General features: G+C 41.5%; 1 protein-coding gene across 2 annotated transcripts in view; it reads right to left on the bottom strand.

The window, feature by feature from the left end:
• Positions 1-23,867, bottom strand: part of cxadr (CXADR Ig-like cell adhesion molecule) — a 35,028-nt gene extending 11,161 nt beyond the window's left edge. The window contains exons 1-2 of one of the 2 annotated variants that reach the window (XM_072713728.1): positions 23,609-23,723; positions 14,361-14,464 (exon numbers count right to left, since the gene is read on the bottom strand). In XM_072713728.1, coding sequence (XP_072569829.1) covers positions 14,361-14,367 — 7 coding nt within the window. In that variant the 5' untranslated portion in view covers positions 14,368-14,464; positions 23,609-23,723. Of the gene's footprint in view, positions 1-14,360; positions 14,465-23,608 lie in introns of both variants that reach the window. The other variant, XM_023833141.2, reaches the window with a different exon arrangement.
• Positions 23,868-25,535: the final 1,668 nt, after the last annotated feature.

Below are 25,535 nucleotides of genomic sequence, written 5' to 3'. Positions count from 1 at the left end.
AAATCCAGATTAAATCAGTTTTAATTTCAAATTTCTTGTGGCAATTTTCTTGTTGAAAACACCTTGTTTATAAGAGAGATCATAACAGAACAGCCAGACTCATTACAACTAAGAAAGGGCACAAGTGCAAAAATAGCATAAGACCAACAGTGGTGTGCAGAAAGGCTTCCCTGACTGCACAACTTATCTACCCTTGAGGGGGTAGTAAAGGTAAAAGGAGTAGAATCAGATCAATTCAGAAAATAAAAGAGCAGCAGTTTGACAGATAGAACTAGGTGGAATTTATTATGGCAGATTGAAGACACCAGTGGAATGGAAAACAAGCCCAAAAAACATCAACAAAAAGATTCTCGTGATAAGTTTCATTACTTATTCCATCCATGTTAACAATCATTCAGCCGACAGCCAGTGCTGACATTTCAGAGGATTAAAACGTTTTTGCGACTGTGATGGTTCAGTTTGTCTCAGTAACCACTGCAGACCCATAATCGCCAAACATGTGGCACCTTTCATGTCACATTTACACCATGAAGAACAGGGTTTCTTCTAATGCCTGTAGTGAGAGTGGGTAATTACTGCCTCTGGGGTGCTGGTTGAGTGACTTGATGCCTAGAGCCCCTCTTTGTCCATCCTCCTTTGCACTAGAGTGCAGACCTTTAGATGGCTAGGAGCCCTCATATGTCCGACAGGACCCGTGATGGAACAGGGCTTGGGGCCCTGGCCCCGTGGATGGCGGCACTATTAAGCCCGTGTCAGTCCCTTGCCCCAGGTCGGCATGCCTCTAAACCCCTTTGTCACAACACAATGGGGAGAGAATCCTGTCTCCTGGCAACAGATCCTATTGAGAATGTCATTGCAGTGATCAAGGGAGGGAGAAGGAGCAGGAGAGGCAGAGCACAAGGAGAAATGGGGGGGAATGACACCATTCCACAGAGACTTAAACCAGCTAGTCACTACAAGCTGGTCACTAGCACGATTAAAGTATAAAGAAGCCATATTTAAGGGCATAATTAAGAGCAGCTGGACCTGGACGGAAACAGAATGACCTCACCCTTCAAACCATTTCTTGGTGATGTAATGATCCCTGGGCACTTAAGGTGATCCCAGAAGTTGAGAGCCGAGATCTCAACATTCCTTCCAGTCTGAGAACCACCCAACAGAATGGCCCAGGTCTTGCAGTGCGGTTTAAGCCGGAAAACATCCACACAATGCATTTCCTAATTGAAATCTATGAGAACGAATCCCGTGGCTTTGACTGGTTTTGAGGACTGTGCTTTCATAATCTTGATCTGTATCAGCAACATATTTGAAGGCACAAGTACCAGAGAAAAGCAGCAGAGCTTCTGAATTAACAATTGTCACATGCTGAGCATCCTATCAAAGCAGTCCCAAGGGTTGCAGGCAAACGCATCCATTAGCTCATTTCCAGCAGTAATATAAGAGGCTCAGCAGCAGTTCTGAAGTTGTTTTACTGAAAAAATATCCATCTCCCCTAATGTTCTACCCATCTTTTAAACATTCATTCATTCCTCTACTAAAAAAATTCCAGCTCCTGACAAATTGTCGGTACATCCTTTACACAATATTTAAGGTGCTGACATTAAAGTTTGCCCCCCCCCCCAAAATGAAGACTTAAATCCTCGCTTTAAGCACCCAGAAAAAAGCTGCTCTGTTTTGAACAGCTGTCAGGAGAGGTATTTTAAGTATATATGTTAAAGTCACGTCTAAAGATAAAACGCTTCTCTTCCCCCAGCAGATTCATACATTTTAAACCCTTTTCTCAGTGTGGAAGACTCACTCGATTAAGCACAACACCTCATCATAATTAATGCGCATTTCAAACGTATGCGATTACAGTAAATGGAATGAAGCGCTCAGGATGAGTGCACATTTTTATCGGCAAGCCTTCCTGCAATTGATGGACCTGGCACCCACTTCGAAATTCAACTGTGCTTCTATTTCCTTAGGGACTGAGAGACCAGCTGCCACACATCGCGTTTCGGCATCCTTTACTGTGGCCGAGGGCCAGAAGGGGTCGTTTTCATTTGCTGAGGACATACAAGCACAAACCCTTCTAAGCCACATTAAAACACTAGGAGAATGGATTCAAAGCGGGTTTCCTGTTCATCTCAACTCCCAACACACTTTGCTGCAAGACAGGTGAAAGCCATCCAGAGGACTTGAAGTCTATGTCCATACACTGAAACATTTCAAATAAAGCCAGAAAGCAGCATAGATGAGCTAGCTGAAGGTGCTACGTGAGAGTGGTGACTGTGGAGCGTAACCCAGCTGGTAAAGCGCAGGCGAGCTCCACAGCAAGGTTCTGCAGTATCCTGCTGTGTAAATGGCTAACAGAATGTGTAGATGCAAAATTCATCTTAGGGATTTGAGGGCAGTGAGGTAACACACATTCACCCCAAATCAAAAGGGTGCTAAGGTTTCCACACCTTTCGAGCAAAGTTGAACATTTAGAATCATAAAGTCTTTAAGAAATAAGAAGACAGAAATCCAACTGTATAAAAAAGTGACGTTACAATATACAAGTCACTGAATCCCTGGACATGGGGTGATAAAGACAGACATTTTGGGTAATGGTACTAGTTACAGATGAAGTGGACATAAATGGTATGCTGGAGAGCTATAACTCAATAACCCAGATTTACAACTCTGCTCCTAGTATTGCCAATGCAAAGTCAATCAAATGAATGAAATAAAAGCCAATTAAAGAAGTCCAGGGCAACCATGCAAAGTACCCACAAGGCTTTCCTTGCAAATCAGCCATGGAGGCTGGGCACAGTCCACTGGATCTGCAGGATCTACAGCAGTGTGGTTCCATGACTTTCAGACCTTCTAGGGAAGCCTTCATTTAGCTAGTTCACAGTGATGAGCGGCAGATGAGAAGCTGAACAATATCCGTATAGCTAAACTATTACTGAAAGGAAAAACCCAACTATCTCCCTCTTAGGTGGTTCAGTCTGAACAGAGAAGACACTGGCACATCGCCACGTTAGTATAAACATAGCCATTAATACACTGGTAACCTCGGTGTACCCTACCTGTTGTCACATGAAAATACACTGGTGGCTGCTTTGGAAAGGGATTACGTTGGGGAAGAGTGGTTTACAGAAACATACGGAACTGGGAAATATGGGGAGAATGAATCATAAGGCAAAAATGAGATTCACTGGTCAGGGCATTTCATTTCATTTAAAATTCTGACATGGGTTGGTATTCCGAAAAAATTAAACAATCTGGAAACCGGAATTCAAACGCCAGGATAAAACAAAAGGTGGAACAGCAAGCCGGCTGTGTGCGGCTTCCCCTAAGCACAGAACTGCAAATGGAAATCTAACAAAGGTCACTGAACACCACATTTCTACTTGCAGGAGAACCTGGGGGAGACAGAGACACTCAGGTGCCATTTGTAATCATGGTGACAGGAAGGGAGACGGCTGGGCGCGACACCACTGCATCAACCAGAACACCATGAACGCCATACAATATTTCTGTGTGAACACGAAAGAATTGTCAACCTACAATTTAGGGAAAAAATTCAGTTTTACTGAAAACAGGGTATCACCACTGATTTGCTGAATCAATTCAATTCTGATTCATAAGGTCCTGATTTAATCTGATTCAATACCAATTCAATTAGGAATCTTTTGATTCCTATCTAGCAAAATTGGTATTGTAAAGATTCTTAGAGAACTAATGCTGTAAATCACACAAGGAACCCTCTAACATTACTAAAAATATGAATATGTGCTTTAAGAATTGACCCCAAAACAGCTGCATGAATGAACTTGTTTAACATGACCAATAAGCTTTGGATTGAATGTTTTTGCAGATTGCGCATCTGAATGATATCACATTAAATGGTTTCAGAGATTTGTGGTCTTTCCACACTATTTCACCTCCATTTGGTATATCTTGCGTATAACTTTGGTTCTGTCCGCCTGTTCACTGCATTGATATTTATAAAATCCAAAAAACAGCCAGACATCTGCCTTTAGGCTTGACGGCGCCGTCAGTACAGCGTCACCCATATTTATTTATTTTTTAAATCTGTTTTTGTTGCGCGAGGTTGGTCACGCGAGACCAATGGGGTTAAAGCTTCACTTACACTGAATAGGCCACAAACTGTAAAAGGTATATATTAAAATATAAGGGTTTTATAAAACTGATATTGGATTATGCAAATGAAAATCGATTTCTACCTGCCTGTCCAAACATCCACCGTCCCCCGCCACCCCCCCCCCCCCCCGAAACATATATACAGCATATTTCTTCTGCAAAATGAAGCCAGCAAACCGGACCTATGTGCCATTTGCTTCTCAGACTGGCAGGCTAGCAACACGATTACAAAGCCACCTCATCCACTGCACTCGAAATCACAGCCTGGGTGAAATTTTATAAACTGTACAATGATGTGTAAAAGCACCTTGAAAATGAGAGAGAAACTAACAGCAAACCCCAGCTGAACTGCGACACACAGCGTCCGCAAGGAACCGAGGATTTCTCAGCCAAGCGGAGAGTGAAATGAAGTTTTTCATGCCAGCTTACTTTGTGCAAGAGGAAGCGATGTGAAACGGCACAGAGAAAGGCGTAAATACACCCTGTGTTGAAGAGACGTGTCATAATAACAGGCTCTCCTGCACGGTTTTATAGGGCCTGCGAGGTGACCCAGGCAACAAAAATGTTATTACAGAGCTCTCCTTCCTGTCTCTAGCCAGACACTCTAACACTGCAGAAGGGGGACATAGATACCCAGAGCAGCACATCGTAAGAGCAGCACACCACACCAGCTGGAACAGGGAGCCAATCCAAGATAGATTTACGTAACATGTGCATGTGACTGCATCGCGTTTAATGCCTTTTCCACAAAACTGATATAGGCAAACCAAAAATTAACATCAAGCAGGACATGCTTCAAGGCTTGGAGAGGAGGGTGCATGATGAGAGAGCAGCCGCCAACCCCCCACAGAGGAGAGAGGCATGGCGGCCCCCACAACACCCCAGACCGTGGCCTTTGTCAGGCCACAATGAGCCTTTGATCAAATGCTGAGCGTCACTGCTGATTACTGAGGTTTTGTCTGGACGGGGGCTAAAAAAGCAGAGGGCCGTACCCCCCATCCCCCAAGCCAGAGAGCACAGAGAAAGCCTGTCCACAAAGACAAACAGAAATAAATTACTCCATAATTAAAGCACCCATGAGCAGCGGTCTTCTGGAGAGCGGTTTCAGAAGTCCAAATGAACGGAGCGGTTGGTCTGCATGGCTGTCCGTAATTAAGGGGCGCACACACGCAGGCAAGCTGAGGCCAGCGAAGCGTGAATATCACAGAACACTGTGTCTTGAATTGCAAAGCTCAATTAGATTACATAGATGGGTCATACCAGGGAAGTTTCAAAGTCATTAATAATTGGAGTTCACTAACAAAACAAATTACCTTAAAAAGTCACTAAGGTGGTTGTCTTTAGCATTTAGTCAGGAGGGAGGGGGGCTGACTGCTGGTTAAAATAAATATAAATAAATAAGCAAGCAGTTCCTGGTACCATCTGGAGGATGTGCTGTATCAATAGCTATCTCCAGAGATGGACCATGACGGCATGGAACTAGGAGGCCGCACAGCGGGTCTCTAAGGCAATGTAATAACCAAACAGCTCATCCTGTGATCACTGCTAACAGGCAGGACACTCCACCCACACCTCTGACCGTTTACAATCAAGCAAACAGAAGTTATTGGATACTTTGAACACAAACAGGAAGGCTTTCCGGACAGCAGGAGAGCTACAGGGCCAGCATACAGATGTAAATACTCTTTGTAGATTACAGACTGGGGGAGGTCACACCTCCATTGACCATTTGGTTTATATCCAATAACACGCTTTTTTTTTTTTTTTTTTTTTTTTGCAGTCTTACTTGATTCATATCATCCCAAATCACTGGGAAAGGTGTGTGGTCTGCTTTAGGGCAGCTGATAATTTTATCTATGTTTTTATGTCCATGTCTTGCTAAATTTAGACTTCGGCATGTAGCAGCTCTTCGGGACATTGAGAAGGTCTCAGCAATTTAAATAAACACAGCCCTTTCATTTAATGGTTTGCGGAAGTTATGTAGGACACACGAGAAGGGGTGTGTAGATCAAGGTCCTTCCTTTTAGCATTAGGCTCAGTTTTTTAAAAAACAATATATGCAAAGCTCTTAAAGCACGATGACCATTTCAAACTGGAGATGTCTGTTTTACAACTACAAGCTTTCCTGTTTCTGTTTGAAATGACACTGAAATAATTTAACACCACAAAACTCAGAATCGGAAAATACAGAATCCCAGATGGGCTTTTAAAATATTCTTTTTTAAAACCTATGTTCAAACCTAGGCCAGGAGTCAAAGCCACCATTGCTTTTAACATTAACCCAAAGGAGATCAAAGAAGAGGTGCGGTGCTCCCTCCCCGCAGAACAGACAAGAGACAGCGCATGCATATACAGAGAAAACAAATGTGATCTACGGTGAAGTGCCCACACCTTCACTCAGCAAAAGCCATGTAACGATGAATTGCGAATCAGTTAAATATCGATGCAAATGTATGACGATTTAAACTGGCTGATGTGGAAAATGAATCACTACTTCGCAGTACTTGAACTGAAAAACTGGTATAATATTACATTTGATTTCACAACGCGAGTTCGACGTCAGATGTCACTGTGTATTCACGTCAGTTTTTGGTTTTGACCGAACGAGAGATGGCGAGCGAATTTGAAATTGAGGACGGCACGGTGGCGCAGTGGTTAGTAGGGGTGTAACAATACATCGATTTGTATCGATATATTGATTCAACGGCAAACGATCCGATGCATCGATGTGTTCGGCAGATGTGTTGCACCTGTTCCAGTATTGTTCTCATGATCCACTCCGACGTATACACGGTCTACACCGGGGGCGCCCAGCACAGCACACACGGGGAAAACTTCAGTGACAGATCTGGGCGACAGACTCTGATGTGGACTTAAATACACAGGACTAGACGAAACAATAAGAAACGGCTGGGAAGAATCAAGATTGCACGCGAAGTTAATGAGGGGCGTAGCATCAAGAGGGTCATACGAGCAGGTTATGACAGTTATGGACATACTTTTGGTTACACTTTTGTATTTGTCTGGAGAAGACTTGATTAAAAAAATAAATTAAAATCAGTCACCATGTTAATCTACATCCATCCAAAGTTTTTATTTTTACCTTATTGCACTTTATTTTGCTTGATTTATGGGACATACTTGGCTACACTAGATTTTGTTTACAGTTCCCAATAAAATATGATAACATGCTAATTATATTTGCTTTTTTTAATTCATTGAAATGTAAAGGATTATGTGAAATTTCATAATTTCGACTACTATCCCCAGTATCGTACTGAATCGAATCGTATCGTGGGAATAAAAAAAAATAATTAAAAATCAAACCTTTGGTTTAAGGAATCGATATTGTATCGTATCGTGAGGAAAGCTGTGATTTACACCCCTAGTGGTTAGCGCTGCTGACACAGCAAGAAGGTCCTGGCTTCAGTCCCGGGTCCTTTTAGTGTGGAGTTCACATGCTCTCCCCGTTTTTGCCGGGGGCTCCGGTTTCCTCCCATGGTCCAAAAGCGTGCAGGATAGGTTGATTGGTAAGTCTAAATTGCCCTTGTAGTTGTGTGAGTGTGTGCGCCCTGTGGTGTGTAGGCGACTGTCCGGGGTTGGTTCCCGTCTGCGCCCCATGTTCCTGTGAAATACTCCGGTCCCCCCGCGACCCCAGTTGGGATTAAGCGGTTTCAGAAAATGGATGGATGGACGCACCGCCCGATCTTAAATTGGCGGTGTAGCAGCATTTTAGCTTTCCGGTAATAAGAAACAAAAACAGTCAGAAACGCACAGACAAGACAAAAACTGCATGCAAACATTGTAAAAGACTGATAACATACATAAATAGCATGTCCACCGGCATCACAGTGAGCTAAGCGAAGATTATTAAAAGGGCAAACCACACTATAAAGCTGCACATGCAAGCCATAGTTTACTTATTTGAAGATGTTTTATTTTTTTTTTTTTTACTTATTTTGATTTGGGATACTTATTTTGATTTGATCTGGCAGCTGACCAGCAAACAAGCCATAAAAGCTTGAATTTACCCAGGGGAAGTGGATCCCTTGCCAGCACCACAAGGCTGCTCAGTGATCTGGCCATACTGCTTCAGCCATAACAGCAGCCATTAAAGTAACCTCGGACCATAAAATCTTCTCTGAACTGCCCCTGAAAAAGGGTTAAAAGAAGCCACTCCTCTTACCCTAAATGGCTAAAGGAAGTTTGGCCGGTTCTGAAAAGGGAGGGGGTGTGTGAGGGGGATGCTTAATTTGAAGTGCTGCAAAGGAATGCTCATGCGTGTGGAGGTGGCTTTGACTCCTACAGCTATTTCCGAAATCAGACTAAATGGACGCAGGCCATGTTACCAACTTAAGACTCCAACACAGCTCTGGAGTGACCAAGCCCAAGCACCAGAAGAGGGCTTGGAATCAAATACCACGTTATAAACGTCAGCTGACACCAAGTACATGCCTTTAACAATAAGCACTATAATAAATATCCCTAATGAACACTTTCTAAAATACCAGGACTCAAAGGTCAGTGTTCCAGAGGAGTGTAGGCCCTACAATCAAGTGCAGATCTTCCAGGCACCACCCCCCACCAAACTGGCCCCTTAAGCATTCTATTGGAATGGGGGTGGTGGTATGTGGACTAAATTTCTTAGGCGAGACCTCGGAAGGGGGTGGGGCCAACTGTCCATCACATCCCCCCCCCTGATACAGCACACATGCATGCCCCAGCCGCAGAAACTAGCTTTCAAGAAAGAAAATCCACTTAATAAAATGATACTTTTACAAACCACATAATATGCTCAAGTCACAGACCGGTCATCTAGTTATACATATAAAGTAATGTTTGTGCTAAAGCCTTTAGCTACAAGGCCTCTGTACTAGGGGAGTCTGGCAGTTTATGTATGACATACCATGTCAGTCAGAGTTATCAAAACTGATAACCTATTACTTTACTCTTGCCTAGCAACATCTTAACACACAACACACTAACTATGGCTACAGGTACTGCGGTACATTCATCTCTTTACTGTGCTTGTCCATCTGTGTCTATGCATGTTCTGACCATCCATGTCGCACTTTGAAAAAAGGTTAATTCCTGCAGCCACAAACAGGCTTGCATACCTAAACAGGTAGGTTACATTAGAAAACCCAGTTATGCCATAACATAGATTTCAGGGTCATATCAAAAACAGGTTTTTAAAAAGAGAAAGCCACAGAACATGCAGCGGGATCGCTGATAAGGGATTAACCTCCATCCCCTCCCATCCAGGAGTACCAAAAAGCAACACAGCACTCCGTGTTGGCCTTCTGTGTGTGGTGTACCATAGTGTCATTTGCACAGAGACAGAGGACACCACAGCAACAAGAAAACAAGAAAGAAAAAGTTCGAAGCAACAAGAAAAACCAGCTTCACCATTTCATCGATCACAGAGGTTGGTGGACAAACCGAGAACCAGTCTGTGCCAGCAGCCCTTCACACGGGAACACAACTCAGGCAAGGTGCCACCTTCAGGTCAAGCACTTTTAAGCAAATGGTCACACACAAGCAGACTAATACAACTAATACGACTAATAGGACCCCCCCCCCCAATCTTAGAAAATCAGCCGCAGGTACAGACACTGAGAAAGGGCACAGAACTGCATGGAAAGCTGCACCCTTTGCATACAGCTTACTGTAGTCACCAGTCAGTTGCTAACAGCCCAAATCTGAAACCCACAAACACAGCCAGACAGACAAGATAGAAAGAAAACTATAGTGTCAGCACCACAGCGAGTCTAACCAGACATTTACTCACATCAAAGTTACTATGAGCTTTAATATAGTTCTCAGAAAAACCTTGTTCTCTAATGCTGACGTGGCAGAAATTGCCCCTGTGACTTAAAATGGATTCAATAGGTGTGGGAGTACATAAAGAACTGTATTAACAATTACACAAAAGAAAATAACCATGACTAATAACTTCCATTCATCCTCCTGGGTAAAAGGGCAGGTATTACCATTTTTCTTCCACCAATAACTATGAAAACACAAAACAACAAAATGAAACCTAGTACAATATTATGGAGGGGAAAACAAAAAATGCAGGGTAAAATAAGTTTCTATACTTGAACAAATGGATTCAGACACTGGTAGACTTACTAAAGAACACACCATACTTCCTCTCAATAATCCGCCTTATTAGGAGTTAGACTGTACCTCTGACTAACATGTAAAATCAGACACAGAATTAAAATTGACAAATCTATTACACATAATGCATGCAAATTCATATGACAGAAGAGAGGCCTACAATACTCCAAGAGATGTGTATGGAAAATACCTTGGATAAATCAACTGAAAAAAAATCCTTGAACTTCAAATGGCCAAAAAAGATAGGTAGGCAAAAATAAAAACAAACAAAAATGACCTTGACACATTTCAGTACTTGTCTCCTTGAGGCTTGACGGACACAGATGTTGTATAACTTGGTACAATATAATACTCCTACAACCAACATAATTGATGCTATGCACATTTCAGGAAGAAAAAAACTGAAGTTACTATCTTAATACTGAACACAGACAGCTGAGGAGCCCTGGGTTCTTCTGAACCAAAACGGCATTACAACAAAGTGTACTATTCAAAGCAAACTCAAAATATTGAACAGCTGCCAAGACAAAGCATAATAAGAATAGCAGGTAAAGGATTTATGATAGCTATGTAACTCCATTCAGGGCTGTATACCTCTATAAATACAGTGGTACCTCAGAACTGAACGTTAATCCGTTCAGAACTACAGATCGAATCCTAAAAAGTTCAAGTTCTGATCAAATTTTCCCCATAATAAATAATGGAAAACCAATTAACTGGTTCCCGGCCCCAAAAAATTATACATATACGTTTTTTTTTTAGCGTTTAAGCACAAAATGAACCAAATAAAACAAGAAGAGCATATACTGTACTAAACACATCTAAGTACATTTATCAAAACAGTAATTTGTAAAGTAAGAAAATAAATGTATCCAAACAATGCGTCCTGTCCCGATCGTCCACTCCTTCCGTGTGCCACGCCCCCTCGTTAACCCCGTGTGGAATCCACGTGTCATCAGCTGTTTCTGGTTGTCATTAGTCCTCTGTATTTAGTCCGCATTTCAGTTTGTTTCCCCAGTCCGGTCATTGTATTGTCCATCTGTGTTTTGCCTGCCTTACCTGTAATTAAACCTCGTATTCCCTGATATCCTGACGTCTGCGCTTTTGTCTCCGTTCCGTCCCTGCTTGGCACGACAATATTTTAATAATTAAATGTATTAATGGTTTATTATTATTAAAATAATTAATAAGAAATCTATTTTTAAATGTATTTTATTATATAATTACTGTTACTGTCTATCATTGTCTAAATGTATTTTTACTTGTCTAAATATATGTATTCAGCTATTGTATACATGCACAATGCTATCACAGCGAATGCGAGGCTGAGACTGAAGCGTTACCCTTTGTCTCTGCTGAGAGACGTGCCGCGTGACTCATTTCCCCGCGCATACAAGTTATCTTAGGTCTGTGTTCACAGTTTGACTTCTGAGATTCGGATCGAGTTCTAGGTAATTTCTTCTAACTGGTTGGTTCGACTTAAGAAATTCGAGCTCTAATGAGTTCGAGAACTGAGGTACCGCTGTACTGCCTTTGATTTAAACCCATAACTCAAAAATTCCAAGTTCCTAGTTGGAAATTTCAACGGGAACGCATCCTGAAGTCAGAATTTCGACTTGGAAATTGGGATGAATCACCACACCGACCTCAGAATTCAAAATGGCTTCGTCAACAGAAGTTGTAGTTTTATATTGTTTTATTAATGTGTCTTATTTGTGTCTCAGTAAATCGGTTGTACACACAATACTGTTCAACTGCTATCTTTGGACATATTGTTATGTTGGCCAGTGTTTTTATACACACAATGTGTTCTGCGCATGCACCGACTGCACTTTCTTGGCCAATTCCAACTTTCGATGTTTTTGCGAGTGTGACCTACTGACACCGTTTTTTTCTGATTCTGATTTTTTTTCTAAAAACGATAATCAACAGCATATTCAAATGAAAATCTAATTTTCTTCAATGCAAATTTTTCATTAAAAAAATTGCTAAGCCTTGCAATTACCCCAAAATAGCACTAAGATACAGGATCCTTGCTCGTTAAACAAGGTTCAAAATAACAATTCACTGAAAACGAGTTGCTGTACACCTATCAGACATACTTTACTAAACAGGTGCAACAAATTTAAATAAAACAAATGAGTTACTTATATCATTTTCCAGTATGTTTAAATTTACCAGATAACATAACACTGACCTTTTTGGTCTTTTTTTTTTTTTCTTTAAACTCATTTTAAAGTCCATAGGCTACAAACCTCCAAATAAAACTGAAGTGTAATATACTCTTCCAAATAATAATGGATGATGGGTAATATTAATACCAACATTGCATGCAATGCACATACAATTCTTACATCGCTAGTAAGCTAGATTAAGATCAGGGTTAAAGTTCTGCTGAAACCTTAGCTAGCTTTGCAATTTTAATGGTTACTCATTTTCAAGATTATCTAGTATATATTTAATAATCAGTTTAAGGTTTACCACTGAGGTTTCACCATGGTTTACTTTGGCTTTACATGTGCTACAAATTGCAAGCTTTCTGTCATCTTGAACTTGCAGAACTTGCACACTAATGACATGCTAGCAGGCGGCTGTGAGGCTATTACATGGCAGATAACATGTTGGATTTAAGGTAGTCTGGGCAAAATGTAAGTGGAAGAAGATAAAGGTAATTTAAATTGGAGCAAATAAAATCTGATCCGGGTAAGCAAGAAGTCTTGGTTTTTGAGAAGTCCCTGGTATTGCTAAATGGCTTTCTGACTTGCTGTACTGGAATGCAATTGAGTGTGACATCATTCCCAGTTCCAAGCAAATGGAACGCAGCATCAAACACCAATTATATACACACTGAATAGTTCATTTGATAAACCTTTAAATCTTTAAATTTGATAAAACTGCTTTAACAAAGTATTTGGCATTTTCAATAGACCGTGATCATAGTAGTAAGAATTGAGTCCACAACTCTGAAGGTGCCAAGGCCTCCGTGCTGCCCCAGTTTAACAGAAAAACTGGATTTGTGCCAGTTTAACAGAAGATAGTTGGCTCATGCCTTAATTATCAGACGGGTTCCTTGATAACCTGCTCTCACACCCACCCTGGGGTCAAATTGACCCCAAAGGCACATGTCAGGTGACTTTTCATAGTAACATAAATTATTGTAGGAGCGTGTAAGAGTTAAGCTGCATTCCATTAACCTCGAAGGTCAGAACTCGGAACTGGGAATGACGTCTCACACAAGTTAACAGCGTTCCAGTACAGCAAGTAACAAAGCCATTTAACAATACCAGGGACCCGTTTCAAAAAGCGAGTTTTCTAGCTTAGCTAGATGACTTGTCGGCTTTACTTAATTCAGTTAAAATGGCCATCATCTCCGTTCATTTATATTTAGCCCAGACTACCTTAAGTCCAACAAGTTGGCCGCTTAAGCAATCCTGCTTAATGAAATGGGCCCCAGTTATTTAATATTATTAGAAATATCAGTAGTTAACACATTACGCAGTATTTTGCGCATAAAAAAAAAACACCACAGCAACACGTCCACAGATGGCGGTTGGACAGTACTGTGTGTACAACCAATTTAATGAGCCACAAATAAGATGCAAGTACTAAAACAGTATAGAACTACAGCTTTAACTTCTGTTGATAAAGGGTACAGCCACCCTAAATTTTGAGCTTGGGGTTGTGTAGATTCCTCTGACTTGAGTTGGAATTCTGACGTTCGAATTGAAATTTTCATTCAGTTGGAACGCAGCATTAGTTCCTTAGCACCATTAGTGCCTGACGAGCTGGCTCTAGGACCCAGACGGACTGCAGACAAGACAGACCGTAAACAGACCAGAGTCACTAAACACACTTAACACCTTTCTCAGCACTCACAAACACTCAGATGTTTGCTTTAATGACAGCTTGTGTCAGTAGGGTGCTAGATTTTTCATGTAATTTACACACTGACTGCTAAACTGTGAGACACTATTTACATACAGCACAGTGTCATATAGCCTGTGGATCACACTGTGATAACAATGGTACTTTATCAATGGTTAAGTCACAGAACACGGCAGGCTGACCCTGGAGGAAGGGCCAAGTACCTGGATACATACCTACCATGGAGAATGCAACCCGACTGGCTACATGAAGTCATGTACATACACAGGCATCAAACCGGACCGGAGTCCCTGGGGAATGTGGATGGGGCGGGGACTGACTGACAAAAAAAAAAAGTTTCAGTGAGCCAGAAAAGGCAAAAACAACTTGGGCGTATGACTGCGGGACAAACTACACCATAACGGGCATGGGGCGGTCTCAGGGCTGAATACTGAGAAAGAAACAGAGATTCTTTTCTCATCCTGCTGAGAACAAGGGATAGGTGAAAACAAATCTGGGGGATAAACCCTAGCCCTCCTGAGACAGCCAGGGCCCATAGGGTGACAGGGCGGAGGTAGATTTAACTTCCCCAAATAAACATGCATATTTCGGCTATTTAAAGGTACTGAGAAGTCAGTCGGGGTTAAAGAGGGATCATCTGACACCCCAATTCACATATAAAAGAAATCAAACATTTTAATTCAGTGCTCTCAGAATTCCCTTGACAAGGCACTGTTTTGCCTAAGGATTAGTGCTTTTCACAAACATATTATGATCATGAGGGTTACAAATTCTTTGGCTTCTTTGAGGAGGGCTGCCCACACATACTAAATGAAATAAAAGTAAAAATGCAGTTTAAAATCACACACTCAGTCCATTAACATATGTATGCATGTAACTGCAATTCCTCATTTAAACATACTGGGTGAGTGGAAGTCCAACATCAGGGATGCATGAACAAAGGCTCGTCAGGCCATGTTCCGCGTGCCGGAAGCAGATAATGTATGATGTATCTCAGTAAGTTGAAGCTGTTAAACATGGCTTCAGCAACAGCTGCTTCGCACCCCCTGGGCCACCTGCCTGCTTGGTCAGCGACTTCGCAACAATATTTTAATTAACCACCAGATCCATGGTGCTGGAGGTGAGGGGCGACCACTCTGGACCAACGAGGCGGTGGCATAAACATGTGCTATTGTTACACGTGCAGGTGCTGAAGGAACTGGTAGGCATGTCAGAAAAACTTCATTTGGCTCAAAGACGACGAAACTTCCCTTCCCATTATGACTAAGCAAGACTCCCAACTACCAACGCCACCAACAACCTGTCACATGCATTCCCTTAACAATGACCGTCGATACCTCTATGTTAAATGTAGTCATCTTTCATGCATAAATAAACAGCAATTCCGTTTATTTGTTCAAAGTCTTACAAGATGTATCAAGTCATTGGGAGATCAAATCAGACGTCCCCACACCCCACCCCTCCATCCCCATAGCTACAGGCTAACACCACAAGAGCAGCAGAGCTCATCCTAAACCCATCAACGATCAATAAACAGGAGAGCAGGCTGGCCTACTTCTGGACCCCTGGCAGATTAATTTTCATGAATAAAAATCCCTGATGAAAGCGGTTTTACAAAATGATCCAATTTGCCCTGGCACCACTGAATTAACTCCATGCCACGCACAGGCATGATTACCCCCCTGGAACAGGTGAAGCTGCAGGGAAGTCCACAGGACCATGGCCTTCATGGCGAGTAAAGAGAGCCCAAACAAGCAGTATACACAGACACCTTAAACCGGCCTACCCCCCAAGGGGCTCATGCAACGCTGCCCAAGAACCCCAGCCCGTACCTACTCTCACAGTAGGAGTGGTTGGCACTGACCTCTCTTCGGAGAACAAACTTAGTGTTTATTACAGTGTTTTCCCAATTTAAGAACCTTTTTCAGGAACCAGGAACTTCAGTCATGTTCCCACCACAGGAACTAGGCCCAAGGAAGTTGTTCGTTTTTAAAGTTCCCAATCCAGAGCAGGTACTTTTCATTTGACTCAGAACTAATGGGAGGATTATAGCGATAAATATTGCCAGTTGGTTGACCACAAGCACCAGGGCTAACTTGGACATTAATTTTCACAATCTCTATATCTGTACTTTTATTCTTATCAATTTTTTTTTTTTGCTTGCTTTTTAAATTGACTTTTTCCCCCCTTTCTTCTGTTCTCTTTCCTTTCCACAATTTAAGGACACTTTGTTGTATGTCTTTGACCCTTTTATAATTTTTAAAAAACGAGCGGAATGGCTACACAAACATTAAAAGACTCTACCTCTGAAAAACAATAGTTCGTCTCCACAGCTCTCCACAGGCGCTAACTTCAAAACTCAGAATGTTGTTAAACTGTTTGATCATGATGCCACAGATTGGTCTACCAGATGGGATCAAGTGGCAGGCGAACGTTCTAGAAAGCATTGGCTGGGTCATCCTATCCGTGCAGAACAAAGGACATCACGTGACATTCCCATATTGCCACTTGAAACCCTCTGACTGTTGCGGGGAAACGATCGAGAGAGGACAGTCCACTGGAATCACCACAGCAGCAGCCACTACAACTGGCTGTCTCCCGATTTCTAGAATAAATCACTTGATTTGGGAGACAAACAGCAAATTCATTACAATGACAGCCTGCACACAGAAGTGGAGGTATTATCTCCAGTCTTCCTGAAGACAGCAAATTTCAAGACTTCCTAAGAAAACAAACATTTTACCATACCGCCTCTCTAAGCCTCTATGATCTTCATTCTGATCCTCTTCTCTAAGTTTCACCTGCCTGACTGTCAGGCTGCACACAGACAATTCCACTCTAGCTGTCTGATGCATTTCCCTCTGGGCTGCTAATTGCATAACCTGTCAGTGATTCTGAGAAATCTCTCGGAAATCGGAAAGAGTTGTTAGGGAGAACAATTTTTTCAAGAGGGGCACAAAAACTATAAAAATGCTTCAAATTCGGTAATAGCTCAGCAGGATAATTGCCTGCGCAGAAAAAAACCCAGGACAATCTTTCCGTAAGTATAGCACCATATAACAGAAATCAGATCTGCTCATCACTAACTTCCTGAAAGACTAAAGGCCATATAGCACACATGCAAAACTTGTCCATATTTATTTTTAAAACCATGCTTCTATGAAGATCATCCATGCAAGTGGACTTTCCAAAGTAGCACTACTGGAGCTGATATTGACATGAACAAATTCACACCTCCCAAATCCAAATGATTTTGGATCTTAGGAACAAAAGTCCACAAAATGGGCAGACAGCCCCTGAGGGCAGATGGTAGAGGCTTAAGAGCTGGTAGCGGCTCTTCAGCCATTTCACGGGTCAGGACAAAGTCAATGGAACCACCATTTGACTTGCATATTTGTCGATCACTAAGTAAACGAATAAGGAAAGGTGGATTCAGCAGGGATGCACCTTAATTTGGGTCTGAAAATTAAAACAAATAGATGAACTATATGACTGTCTCAACTAGATTAAACTATAATCTGGGAACATTCTGTCCTCCAGCACAAAGAAAATATAGTGTACATTCATACAGTACCAGTGAAAAGTTCAGACATACCAAGTCACCTGCAAAGGAGAGTGATAGTGTCACATCACATGACCTGTCCACCTGTCTAATCCTGCGTTCGAGTCGGAAATTCCGAGATGCGTGACGTCACATCCGATCAATCTTCCGTTCAAGCTACACATCTCGGAACAAACATGGTTGCCTCCATGAACAAGCTTTTGTGTGTTGTTGCTTTATATTTTAGCAGATTTGGAGTGAGATTCTTTTTTCCGAGAGACAAACAAACAAGAAATACGAACTAGTCAAACCACATTAAAAGCTTTATAAAATATTTTAGTAGATCCATAGTGATATTCTTTTTTCGAGAGGCAAACAAACTACAAACAAACAAAAGACACTAACAAGTCTGGTAAAAATCTATTGCATGGTAGGATACCGTTTACGGTCATGATATGGTATTCTCTAAATCGACCATGTGCAATTACATTTAAAACTATTAATACATTTAACAAAACAAACATTTTTAAATATTTATAAAAAATAGAATTAATGTTGACTGTGTAAGCCGCCATGTTGAAATGACGTCACAGGGGAATCTCGGACAACAAAATTCTGTCCGACATCAACATCAGCAAGGAGGCGTGTTTCCGACGGGAAGTGACGTTTTTCGTGATGTTTGTATCATCCGAGTTCCGACTCGGAGAGAGATAATCGAACGCAGGATTAAACCCAGTAGAGATGGCTTTGGAGGAGCATGACCAGAAAGTGAAGGAAAAGTAGCCAATGAGTGCTCAGCATATATGGTGGACCCCCTTTAGGACAGGTGGAAAAGTTTCCCAGGAGGCCACCTCATAAAACAGGCATAGAGGAGACAGTAGGGTTAGCCAGTTCCTGAAGCAACTGGGGTTAAGGCTTTTGCTTAATAGCCCAGTGGTGACATCACTCTGCCGATCATGGGATTTGAACCGGCAAACTTCTGAGTCCAAACCCACAGAGCTGCTCCCCCCACCCCCAAATGAATTTTTTTGTTTAATGCGTTTTTTGGTCAGCGCATAATTCCAAATGTGTTATTTTATAGTGGTTAAGTCTTAAGTATTCTAAGATGCAGAGAATAGTAACAAGTAAATCTTTCTGGTTAGGTGTCTCCAAACTTTTGGCTGATACTGTATGCACGTGGATACATCTATGCTGTGGAGCCTTTCTACTGAAAACTCACAAGGAAGAAAAATGCGCACAAAAAAACAGTGCAAATGACACAAAGATGATAAATGGGGTCTGATGGATGCCATGGAACCCAGGGCGACAGATCACTCAGAATGAGGATGAACAAAAAACAGGCCCAGATTGGCTGATAGGAGACACAAAAAGACTAACTGGGGGCACTGTAAACAAAGATGAATATCATGCGTGCCCCCGGTCTGCCCCAACTCAACACCAATGCTCCCTTCTCATCACCTACAATGTACAGTCTACCCCTGTTACATTTCTCTGGATACATGCAAGATGAAAAATGAGCTCTGAGCCGAAAGCGTCTCTCCACAGACATAATGAGAAATAGGCACACCCATTAATCACCGGTCATATCTTAATGGATCGTAACTGAGGCCCCTCAGATATCGGGTGCCTCTGTCAACCTGAATAAGACGGGAAACAGTGCTGAAAACCATACTGAAGTACCACCAGCAACACAGCATCAAAATGCTAAAATATTAAGGTGGCCTCACTGCAGAATATTCAAGACTGATTTCTTCATCATGCCAATACAGAGACGATCAAATTGTCCTGGATGGTAATTAGATTCCAAGTGTCCCTGCTTTATTTCCAAGGATAGGCTTTGAAGGTGAAGATAAGCACCGGGCAACATAAGCTTCAATTAAAATTCAATCATGTGACTTACACAGCAACCACCAGGGAATTTAATTTCAGAGCCTGGATGTGAACAGTCTTCCAGGTACAACAAGCACCATGTTTCCTGGACCAACCTTCCAATTCCTAGCACAAAATATATGAGCGAGAAGTACTGCAGAAATTCCCACAATCTTCCTTGTAAGTCAATGTCTGTTTTTTGCATTAACAGAATATTACGTTATGGGGGGGGGTCCCAAACTGACATCTTGTAAGCAGAATACAGCCCAGGGGTGACAGTTTTTACAGCCCGGTCACATTAGAGGTTCTTTTAGTTCACGGAGGAAATCTTTCCTAATGAAAGACAAAAGTTCCCAACTATGCCTTGCATGTCATACAATCCTACATCCACATAGTAGCTAGCAACACTTCAGGAACATAAAAACATTAACAATTAATGACTCCTCATGAGTACACTGGGGGAGACTCAAAAATCAAAGGCAGACCAGTGGACACCTGAAGTTCTCCCAGTCCACAACACAGACGACTCAGAACAGTCAAGCAGTATTGTACCTTGCATCAGGCTGCTTGCTCAGAACAATGTGGATTAATACATCAGCAATACAGCAGCAGATTACTATAATCTAAATGCACTCGCATTATGCAAAAACAGCGTTTGAAAACAACTTAAAATTCTGCTTTAGCATTGCACTGAAATATTAAACGACTGCATATCATAAACACTCAAGTCAGATATTAAGCTCCCTGTCTCAGGTTTAAATTTTGATAGCAAAACAACTGGCTACTCTTGGGTCATATTCCTGAGTGATGCCTAAAGGTTAGTAAGTACAAAGAGTTAATTCACGCCAGAGGCAGCCTCATTCGACACACATGCCCAGTGCCACCCTCCCCCCCACAACCACCACACACACCCTCGTGGCTAGCCAGGAGCCGTTGCTAGGATACCTGTTGAAATTGACTGGCTGGGGACTCACACAGGCACAGCCTTATCAGGTAACACAGTGACTAGCTTGCAGGAGTCTGCTCAGCGTTACCTCCTGCTAGGGGGGGAGGGGGGGGACTACTGATCTCTGAAATGGTAGTACAAAATAAAAAAATCAACCACATGAAGGGAAAGCCTAAGGTCGATATGCATATGAGCCCAATGTCAATATACACCTGTCAAGAAGAGGAAAAGACCCATATGACTGTTTCATTATCATTCTTCACTCACACTGTTTGACGGAGATCTACAGGCTTGATAAATGACTTATTTAGACTTTGAACAAAGATAAACACAACTTGGGGAACAAGTTTAGATCTTTACTGCGCATGCCAGTAAAATATTAACAGGAAAATAAAAGCAACCGTTTCAGACTTCCTATTACAAAAATGTCAAAACCATACTGTTACTATTTAAAGTTCAAATTCTATAGCCTGGGTAAGGGCACATTTACTTAAAAAGGATAGTTTTAAAATATCAACAAGATTCATACATTTAAAAATCTCTCTCAGATATAAAAGCACCCAGACGCGCCAGTTTCTCAGGATCAAGTAACAGCACAAACAGCATGTTCTCATTTCAAAGTAGTTCCAAAAGTTCAGGGAAAGACACTGATAAAGCAGACTCACAACAATGTAAGAAGAATACATTCAGTAAACTGGACAAGATAATAAGACGCCGAATCCCCTGATATACAACTAAAATCCTCCTCTGGCCAACCATATTTTACCATCAATCCAAATCATGACAACGTACAAGCGTTAACCTTGGGGAATGTGCCGAAGTTCTACTGATACAAAACGAGAACTGAACGAGCCACTCAAGAATAGATACAGCATTAAGACCAAGTACTCCATGCAATCTCGATTCGCTGCCGTACAGAGTAAATGGCACGCCAACTTTAGAAGCAACAGCTTGCTTGCCTTAGGAAGTGGGCCAGCCTGCGATAACGAGGCCAAGGCACCATTGTAATGTTAATGAGCTCATATAACCTACTCAACACTAAACGGAGAAAACACAGTCCAGATCCTAATAATACGAAAAACAAGGCCCATAAACCACGCTCTGTATTATTCTTGCCTCCCCAACAAAAAAACACTGTAAAACACTAAAGGTAGAGTGAACACAACACACTCTGGTTTTCTAGTTTACTAGTTAATGGTAAACTGTAATGGCAAATGCCTAACAATAACTCTGGTTATTCAGCTCCCTCTACTATGCAAGCAGATACTAATGATACTTATCTACCCCGGTTTCGCTTGTCTTCAGATAATGGGATGGGCCAGTTTCAGTTCAGATTCCAAGCTATGTGGAACAGCCACAAAACAGCATTGCTAAAAATGCATTCAGGCTACAGGCACACTGATCTGCCAAAAACTGTGGTCCGTATCATAAAAGGAAAACATTACAGTTTGATAGAGAATCAATGTAATGGTGCGGCTGCTTCGATGTGGGTAACTACTGAAAGCAATTTCACCTTCACAAAAGTGATCAGTCAAACACCCCTACCATTCCGACCAGCAGGTCTTTGGGTAACCAAGACACAACAGGACACACAATGTGACTTATCACTGAACGAATCTCACTATGTTAACGTGACAAATTCCTCTGCTTGAGGCAGAGATGGATACAGTGTAAAATCAGTACCTTCAGCATTGTAGTATCACAACCCATATTTCATTCCAGCACAAAGTAGGAAACCTTTCGACTTAAAGAAAAATAAACTAGGGATGCCTGAGAAATTAATCAGTTCTGATTAAAAACTTCTGTTTCAACTGTGTTTGAACGTGCGCCAAGAGACATAAGTTATAATTATATATATAAAAAAATAATACAACACACATATTTGCACAAAAAAAAATCACGGATTAGGTTCGACATCTTTCAAACAGCACCACATTACAGCACTGTTTCCCTTTCATTTATTCCTACACCTATTAATTTCATACGCGCGCGCACACTATTCACTTTTATGCGGACCGCCATATATGTGCAGCGTATTGCATGTGAAAGACATTTTCTCATACGATTTCGAAAACAGCGCTTCGTCGTATGGGGGGGTGTTCAGTTTAGTCTGGCAGATGGCAAGACATAAAACCATACATAACACTTTAAATCCCAGTTAAGGTTTAAATCAGATTAGGTAGCAGTGTTAGCTGTTATACAGTTGCTTCGGCGCTGAATTAATTCAATTGGTAATTACATTGGTGCACGATACCAATCAATTTGACTAAATGATTTTCACGTTATAACTGCCAATCATAAACCTACGTTTTAAAACGTAGTTGCCAATTTCCCGATGTATCATCAGCACAATAACAACTCCAAAATAATCTTTAAGGAATCTGTTAATTGTTATATTTCCGTATTATTACGTTACGAAAGGGAAAATTAAGTTAATCTCAGAACTATACAAGTTTAAAATGTATATTCATATATATTCAACAACTAGAAATTGTGTCAACAGAATAAAACTGAGGAAAACTAGTCGGTTCAGAAGGCGAAAGTGGGTCTAATTTGGTCTTGTGTAAGTTTCACCAATTCATTATTAATTGCAAAATCCATTCAAATTCATATCTAGAAAATAATACACGGATGACGGGTAAATAAAACATGGATTATTTTAGGACTTTTGAAATCCCACATTCTCAATAAAGTTAAAAAGAAGAGTCGCGACTTGAGATATAATTACACGGTACAGAAATCACAGTCAAATGCCGAACATTTTCCCATCATTTGTGCAGTAAACCTTAATGTATTTGTATAGGTGTAAAATTAGTTTGGATACAAAGGCACCGACGGGATCCATAGCATCACAAAAACGCTCGAAAATAAAAGGTGCTGCATGAAAAGATTAAACAACATATAAGTTGAATAACTGATACAAGTAATTACCTCGATTCCAACTTAATTCGTCGACTTTCTACCAGGGCAAAAAAACTTTTGTTTTTCATGGTAACAGGTAATTACGTTTTAAATAGGTTACTACGCCATTGTGAAGTACTCTACTATGCCGATACCTTAAATATATAAAAACGACAGAGCGGGAAAAAATATTCGGAAAAACTTACTGGCACACAGAGCTCCAAGGACCAAGAAGCGGACGAAGAGCATTAAGAAAACCATCCTCCGGCGTCGAGCGGCTCCCGTGTCTCGCAAGGCTGTGCTGCGCACCGAACTTGAGAAGAAGCCCAGTACTGCCCTGCACGAGCTCTCTGTCCACATTCCGCCTCGCGCCCCGCCTCAGCAGGTGGACGGACGCTGGAATCTGACCACGTGACTTCCGGTCGTAGGTAACTGGCGCGGCTTCCCTTCGTGCTCATCTTTTGGCGGCGAATGCCTTCGACGCCTCCTGCCGCCCGTTCTCCCGACGCGCAGGTGGTCTGTTCAGCTCCGAAAGAAATAGCCGCTGGGGATGGAAAAAGGGAGGGTAGAAAAATTCACGGAGGATGAATATGGATTGTGACCAGTTGTAATCTACTCTCACAAAACAGGCAAACTGAACGTAAATCACGGAGTTAATGAATATGATGTATAATGAACGAGGCATTGGGCTCAGGGTAGCACCGTTGTCTCACACCTCAAAGGAGGACCGGTCAAATCCACCCCCTGCTCTGAGGTGCGTTTCCCTAAAGCATAGTTCCAAAGCATAGATGGAACCATGCAACTGAATGGGTCCAATTATGGAAGTTGTTAACTAGAGCTTTACGTATGAAAGTCCCCCTAGTTCAAAACATGCACTTAAGCTAATTGTGCCATTCGATGAACTAGTGTTGGGTCTGCCTGAACGACTTTAAATGAATTGAATGAATCCAAATTAAATATTGGGGGGTACACCCCTTCCTACGCCCCTGGACCCAGTACCTGATAAGCGGCAGGAAGCATGAGAATAGACGTTCCTACCTATAGACAAAGGTTTTGATAGCATTCACGTGCAACGTATTAACTATGAACAGGTTAAAATAGAATTTATTTTTAGTTATTCACAAAATAATTCATTAAATTATTCAGGTCGCTGAAGCATCTTGAGTTGCAAAAGGTGAGTCCAATGCGCGTGCGCACCAAAGGACGCAACACAGTTTCCAAGGCAACGCCAGAGGATATTTCATTTTTGTTTGATAAGCTTATATTAACCTATGATAACCTCGCTTCATTGGGAAGCATATCTGTAACATAATAAAACCTACAACCACCCCCAACCTTAAATTTAATGCTTAAATTTAATCGACCACCAAAAAATTTGAATTAGAGAATTGGCATTACAGGTGAATTTCATTGGATATCGTGCCTTCAGAGCAAATTAAATATTAATTGATACAAATCGTTTAGCTATAACAACATTTGAAGTAGAAGCGTACAAAGAACAAAAATGAATATCAACATTACGCATTTCATCGTCTATTAATCTGTATTTAGAGGATCAATGAGCTAGTCAGTGACGTGCGAATAACCATTATGTTTAGGAAGCTATATTCCATGTCACACCTAGATAAGGAAGCAATGTGTTTCGTCATTTTAAATTTTTTATTGGTCCTGAAAATCGGTTTTAATAAAACGATATGTAAAATCTGTACCTTTAGTATTTCAGTGAAAGAAAGGCGGCTGGAAGAAATTTTAAACACGTGCTAAAATGCTAAAATAAACATTTAACAAGTGTCGGCTTTTGTTGTCCAAATGTTTATAAAATAGTTTCCATGTGTTTCATAAACTGTAAACGTGCGTTGTAAAATGGCTACATCTACTGGTGTTTGCAGGCAATTACGGCTAACCGAACGAGGCATTTTTTTGCCGCATACAAAAGAGCTATCATTACTGGCACACAAAAGCTCTTCCCTTATTTTATTTTTTTGCGTATGAAATGGAACTGTCTGCTCGTTTACAGTTTATCAGTTGAATCGCTGAAAACTCACACTGATCTATGATTTGATGTCATTATGAAAGCACAGTAAACATTGTTTTTCCTCTGCCAGGTCAGGAAGCGTAACCTCACTTCCCATC

This window comes from Paramormyrops kingsleyae, chromosome 6, assembly GCF_048594095.1.
Source record: "Paramormyrops kingsleyae isolate MSU_618 chromosome 6, PKINGS_0.4, whole genome shotgun sequence".
NCBI classification, from domain to species: Eukaryota; Metazoa; Chordata; class Actinopteri; order Osteoglossiformes; family Mormyridae; genus Paramormyrops; species Paramormyrops kingsleyae.
The sequence above is the reverse complement of the archived record's forward strand: the minus strand, read 5'-3'. Positions and strand labels throughout refer to the sequence as shown.